Source organism: Leopardus geoffroyi, chromosome B3 (assembly GCF_018350155.1).
Source record: "Leopardus geoffroyi isolate Oge1 chromosome B3, O.geoffroyi_Oge1_pat1.0, whole genome shotgun sequence".
NCBI lineage: Eukaryota > Metazoa > Chordata > Mammalia > Carnivora > Felidae > Leopardus > Leopardus geoffroyi.
This window is the reverse complement of record NC_059337.1, coordinates 148,033,766-148,040,719: the sequence shown is the minus strand read 5'-3', so window position 1 is coordinate 148,040,719 and position 6,954 is coordinate 148,033,766. Positions and strand designations below refer to the sequence as shown.

The window sequence follows — 6,954 nt, the reverse complement described above, 5'->3', positions numbered from 1 at the left end:
TAGGAAAATACGTAAAACTCAAACAAATACAATAAGAATAAAGGAGAGGACATAACTGATACCAAGGAAGTGAAAAACAGTAACAGAAAATGCCTAGATATCTATAGACCCATTATTAGATATCTAAGGGCAACTAGGAAATTTATAGAGTCAAAGAATCCACAAGACTGTACATGAAAATAGAAAATTAACAGAATGAAAACAAATAAGACTGAATCTATAATCTAATCATAATCCGCCCCAAAAGAAAAAAAAACTCAGTTTACTAACAGAAGGCTTTATGTATGAATTGTATCAAAATATAAAGGAGACTTAATGCCAATACCTCTCAGACTCTTACCAAAAACTGAAAAGTTAGGAATATGCCCCAATTCATCTACAAGACCAACCTTACAATCATGTGTAATCAAAAGACACTATAAGAAGAGAAACTAAAGGCCAATATCTCAGATGGACATACATGCAAAAATCCTAGCAGAGTGAATTCAACAGCACAATGAAAGGATCATATGTGACAATACAGTCACATCTATTGATCATCCATATCATCATCTATTGACACATATAAAACTAGACAAAATTCAACAAATTGTCATTATTAAAAAATCTCAGCAACTGAGGGAAAGAAAGAAATTACCTCCACAAAATCGTGGCCGTAGATGAAAAGCCCGCACTTGACAGCATATTTAACAGAGACAAACTGACGCTTTGCCTGTCATATTAGGAGCCAGGCAAGGATGCTCATTCCCGATTAGGTATTCCTCATGATAACATGAAGACCAGTAAAATATGGCACCCAATGTATGTCATCTTGTCACATTGCTTATTTGGAGGAAAGTCACTTGAGTAACAGCTAGTCTAAGGAAACTGTGACCCTTCTTGCCCCCCTGAGAGCAGGAAATAAATCTCCCCAGGAAAACTTCATTTCCCTATACCAGAATGGGAGAATGATCCTTGGCACCAGAAATGGGAACTTAGCACCAAGAAGGCTGTGCAAACAAGCCTTGTTAATTCCTCACTAATTGACTTGCCCAAACCCAAATCTCTGTCTTGTTAACTCTTTGCAAATCCATTGGTTTTTATTCTAAAAGGCACAAGTGCCACCTACTTTCTTCATTCTCTGGGTGTCATATTATTAGGAAGCTTGTGCACATGCAAAATGAAATTTATTCTCTTCTGTAGATCTGTCTTATGTCAATTGAATCCTTAGACCAGACGAAGAACACAGAAGCAAAGAAGGAATAAGATTTCTGCTCCTACAAGTTGAAGATGTACCCATAAAAATTAGGTAAGAAAATGAAATAAAGACATGTAAATCAGTAAGAAGAAAATTATTTGAGCATCACACTAACTTACATATAGTGAAACCTTAGAAACTCCACAAAAAAATGTATTAGAACTAATAAACTCAGGATAAGTTCAGGATACAAATCAGCATACAAAAATATGTTGTATTTCCACACACCAAAAACATACTATATGAAAAAAAATAACAAAATCACACAATTGAAAATGGCACAAAATGGAGCACCTGTGTGGCTCAATCCGTTAAGTGCCTACTGTTCATTTTGGCTCAGGTAATGATATCATGGTTCCTGAGTTTAATTCTGAGGCAGGGTCTGCAATGATTGTGCAGAGCCTGATTGGGATACTCTGTCCCCTTCTCTCTCTCTCCTCTCTGTCACACAAAAATAAACACATATTAAAATTATATGGCACAAAATAAAGTATTTACGATCAAATTTCACTAAAGGGTAAAATAGTATACCAAACATGATGTGCTGGGAGAAAGACATGTAAATGGAAAACACAGTTGAAAACATAACTGTGTTCACAGATTATAATTATTTGTATTGTCACAGCGCCTTCTGCAATAAGTGATCTAGAAGTGCCTCTCAAACACTGGTTTCAAATTTGAAACAAATTGAAGTCTGGAGTTTGATATATAGTCAGAGCACATGCAAATGGAGCCCTCTCTGTGCTGATAAAACCAGCCCAGCACCGACCCTGCAGCTGGGAGAGGAGCCCCAGCCCCAGAAGTCCCAGCTGTTCCAATTCTGTGATCAGGACAGAACACAGAAATCTCACCATGGAGTTTGTGCTGGGCTGGGTTTTCCTGGTTGCTCTTTTAAAAGGTAATTCATGGTGAATGAGAGACACTGAGTATGTGAGTGGATATGAGTGAGAACCGGTGGATTTGTGACAGTTTCCTGACCAAGATGTCTTGTGTCTGCAGGTGTCCAGTGTGACGTGCAGCTGGTGGAGTCTGGGGGAGACCTGGTGAAGCCTGGGGGGTCCCTGAGACTCACCTGTGTAGCCTCTGGATTCACCTTCAGTAGCTATGAAATGAACTGGGTCCGCCAGGCTCCAGGGAAGGGGCTGCAGTGGGTCGCATATATTAGTAGTAGTGGAGGTAGCATATACTATGCAGACTCCGTGAAGGGCCGATTCACCATCTCCAGAGACAACTCCAAGAACACGCTGTATCTGCAGATGAACAACTTGAAGACTGAGGACACGGCCACATATTACTGTGCAAGAGACACAGTGAGGGGTCGTCACTGGGAGCCCAGACACAAACCTCCCTGCAGGAGGGGATCAGCACCGCCAGGGGGCGAACACTATGCACAATTTTGCTTTGTGTTCCCAGGCTCAGGTGCAGATGGAGGTTACAGGAAGGTTTTCTTTCAGTGTCTTGGGCTTCCTCTCCACACAGCAGTTTCCCCAGGGAGTCTCCCTGGTTATGATTCTGTGTTTACCTATTAATTCTCTGAGTTAGCAACTGTGTTGTCATAGGGAAACTGGACTAACATGCACAAAGACACAGTTGTTTGCATTGCTTACTCCTGTCCCTCAATATGAGTGAATTGCAGATTTCCTGAGGCACAAAAGCTGAACCTTTACAGGAGTCTCAGATACACTCCCTGTGCAGACAGGACCACAGGATCCCACAGCTCCCCATTATCTTCACCCAGCCCTTGTCCCAATCAAACAATGTGATACTTCCCTCCTGGTATTTGCTACTCAGGACTTTAAATGAGCTACAGCTTTATTCAATTCCTCTCAACAAGAGATAAATCATCTCCATGTATTAGTCAAGATTCTCCTGAGGAACAGAACCCAAAGCACATTGGTTCCCATGACAAAATATGTTGAGAAGTCCCATGATCTACTGTCACAAGCTGGGGACCCAGGAAAATGAGTGGTGTAATTCTCATCTGATTCTGAGCTAGTGTCTAGTCTCAGAACATGGAGACCTAATGATATAACTCTCAGAGAAAGGGCCAGAGGGAACCACTCTTCCAGTTCAAACAAGCACATCGGAAGTAAAAATGAGGGGATTCTTCCTCCCTCTGTATCAGATTTCATTCAGAACCTTAATGGAATGGGTGATGTCCAGGCAGACAAACCATGGATGGAAATCCCAATCTCTTCTGGAAACACATCACAGAAATCCACAGAAACAGTGGTTAATCTGTGTACCCATGACACAGTCAAGATGACACATAAAGGTAATCATGACAATTTAACCTCCTGTAAATGTGGAGTTCAAAGACTAAAGATTTAGAAGTCCATGCCGTCACTGGGGTGGAGCCTGGTGGGCATGGAAGTGCTCCTGTGAAGAAGGAGGACAGAGGCCCATGGGGGCACTGCTGTCTGAGGATCCCCTGGGTCGCATGGGGAGAGACAGTCCCCTTCTTGGAGTGCATTTGGGAGAGGGGCATTGCCTCTCATGGGACACGAGAGCTGACAGGCACCATTGCACTGCCCTGGTCATTAGTGTTGGAGTCCCTGCTGAGAGCAGATAACTCTATGCTGCCTTCTTGTTGCTCCTCACCATGAACTCCAAGCCCCTAGTGTTCATGCTACTGCCCTTGTGGGATAACCAGCTCCAGCCACAGCACAGCAAAACCCTCTCCCAGAGGATCAGTGGGGTCCCTGTATATTGAGTTCATACAATTTGGAGTTTTCAAACCAGCTAGAGCTCCTGAGATAAAACATAAGAGCTCTGTGCCACCAGGTGGGCCAATGGCTTGGACACGGACAGGGTGAAGGCAGGGTTCTGACTGGGACCCACGAGTACAGATTGTTCTCTCTGTGTGATGGCTTCCTGAACAGGGGTGGCTGGGAACTCCAACTGCAGGGACTAGAGGGGGAGTTGATGCCAATATTTCCTCCCACCAATCATCATGGACAGAGGTCAGTGAGCAGCACAGCACACCCCAGTAGAAGCTGAGCCACTGACACCAAGATCCACCCTCCCTTGCCTTCCTCAGATGGTTCATTACTAGGGAAAGAGTGCCTGGAAACCAGACCAGCACCATGCCCCTCCCTCCAAAGACCACCATATACCCCCACAGGCACCAAGTCTACTGACCATATAGTGAGGCAAAGCTTCACCTCTAGGGGAGATAGGAATTAGCCTCTTTTAACAGGTGGAACAAATTCACCTAGTGAAAACTCACAACATTATGGACAAAGTTGAAAAACTCCCCATTGGAGGAAGGAGAAACTCTGCAGGGGTCTGACCTGAGGGACAGAGCAGCCAATACATGACAGCACAGTGCACACAGCACATGCAAGAAATGCTTCCAGAAATGTCAGGTCCTCAACAGTAGGCAAACATTTCTCAATAAAGACACTACTCTAGAAGCAGAAAACATAACAGAATTTTCCTAAAAACTTAATAAAGCAGAGACATAGATATACAGAATGATGGAGGAATTCATTCCAAAAGAAAAACGACAAAAAGGTCATTGCCAGGGATATAATTAAAACACATATAACCAATTTGCCTCAAACAGATTTTTTTAAAACTATCATAAACAGAATTTTTAAAAACTATCATAAGGATACTAGCTATTCTTGAGGAAAGCATTCAAGACAGGAGGATACCCTGTCTGCAGATAGGAAAGACCTAAAAACCTGTCAGGCTGAAACTTTACAACTGCTATAACTGAGATGTGAATCTGATTGTATGTAATGACCTCAGGTGGATAGAAGCAGATGAATAAGTGACATAGAAGATAAAATTATGGGGTAAATGAAGCAGGAAAGAAGAGGAAAATTAAATATTGCATCACAAACGTACACTGAGGGAACTCAGCAACTCCATAAAATGTAATAGAATTCTTTTCAAAGGAGTCTCAGAAGAAGAAGAGAGGGAGAAAAAAAGGGAGAAGTTTTATCTGAGTGAATTATAGTGGAAAATGTTCACAAACTGGGGAAGGAAACAGTTGTCCAAATCTATGAGTCACAGAGAACTCCCATTAAAATAAAAAAAAGGAGCCAACACGGAGACATATCACAGTAAAATTAGCAAAACATACATATAAAGAAAAACACTAAAAGCAGAAAGTCAAAAGAAGTCGCTAACTAAAAAGGAAAGACATAAAAGATAATGGCAGATGTCTCCACAGAAACCCGCAGGCAAGAAGGGAGTGGCATGATATCCTCACATGCCCAATTCAAAAATATGCAGCCAAGAATACTTACCCACCAAGGCTCTCTTTCAGATACAAGGAGAGATAGAATTTCCCAAACAAAAACCAAAGAGGTTTGTGGCCTCTAAACCAGCCCTTTGATAATTATTAAATGGGATTCTTTGAGTGAGATAGGAACACTAAAATGAACAAAGACTAGAAATAAGCAAAGAAAATCTCTAGAAACAGTGACTTTAGAGGTAACACAATGGCACTAAGTTTATATCTATCAATAATCACTGTGAACGTAAAAGGGCAACATGCTCCAATATAAAGACATAGGAAAACAGAATGGATAAAAAAAAATACAAGACCTTCTATACACTGCATACAATAGACTCATCTTCAACCCAAACACCTGTAGATTGAAAGTGAGGGGAGAGACAGCAATTTATCATGCTAACAGACGTCAAAATAAAGTTGTAGTACCATACTCATATGACACTAACTAGATTTTAACCAAAATCTGTTACAAGAGATGAGGAAGGAAGTATATCATCATAAACTGGTCTATCCAACGAGAAAATATAAATCTTTAAATATTTATATGCTAAAATTGTAACCACTGATATACATAAATCAGTTAATAAGAAACATAAAGAAACTAATTGATAATTATACAATAATAGGAATAGAGAACTTTAATGCTCCACTTACAACAATGGACACATCACCTAAGCTGAAAATCAATAAGGAAACGATGGCTGAGAAAGACACACTGGACCAAATGGACTGAACAGATATATTCAGAACATTCCATTCTAAACAGCAGAATACACAATCCTTTTGAGTGCACATAGAACATTCCCCAGAACAGATCACATACTATGTCACAAATCAGCCCTCTACAAGTTCAAAAAGGTTGATATAATACCAAGAATAATTTCATACCAGAACACTATGAAACTTGAAGTCAACCACAAGAAAACATTCAGCAATACCACTGATACATGAAGTTAAAGACATTGTAGTAAAGAATGTATGAGATTTTCAGGAAATTAAGGAAACAGTAAAAAATACATGGAAGCAAATGAAAACGAAAACATGCCAGTGCCAAACGATCTGGATGCAGCAAAAGTGGCTGGAAGAGGGAAATATATAGCAATGCAGGCCAAACTCAAGAAAGAAGAAAAATCTCAAACACACAACCATGTTACACCTAAATGAGGTAGGAAATGAACAGAAAATGAACCCTGAAGCCAGCAGGAGAAAGTAAATAAAGAACACTAGACTAGAAATAAATGATAAAGAAACAAACAAAAACAGTAAAACAGATCAATGAAACTATAAACTGGTTTTTGGAAGCATAACTAAAAATGATAAACCAAGGCCATACTTAGCAAAAACAAAAGAGAAAGGACTAAGTAAATATTTTTTTTAATATGAAATTTATTGTCAAATTGGTTTCCATACAACACTCAGTGCTCATCCCAAAAGGTGCCCTCCTCAATACCCATCACCCACCCACCTC

At 40.5% G+C, this 6,954-nt stretch overlaps 1 gene segment (V, D, J or C); it reads left to right on the top strand.

The window, feature by feature from the left end:
- Positions 1 to 2,021: 2,021 nt before the first annotated feature.
- On the top strand, positions 2,022 to 3,568 carry LOC123583768. The segment is given in 3 exon segments: positions 2,022 to 2,135; positions 2,237 to 2,547; positions 3,317 to 3,568. Coding segments are annotated over 3 exon segments (609 nt in total).
- The last annotated feature ends 3,386 nt before the right edge of the window (positions 3,569 to 6,954 follow it).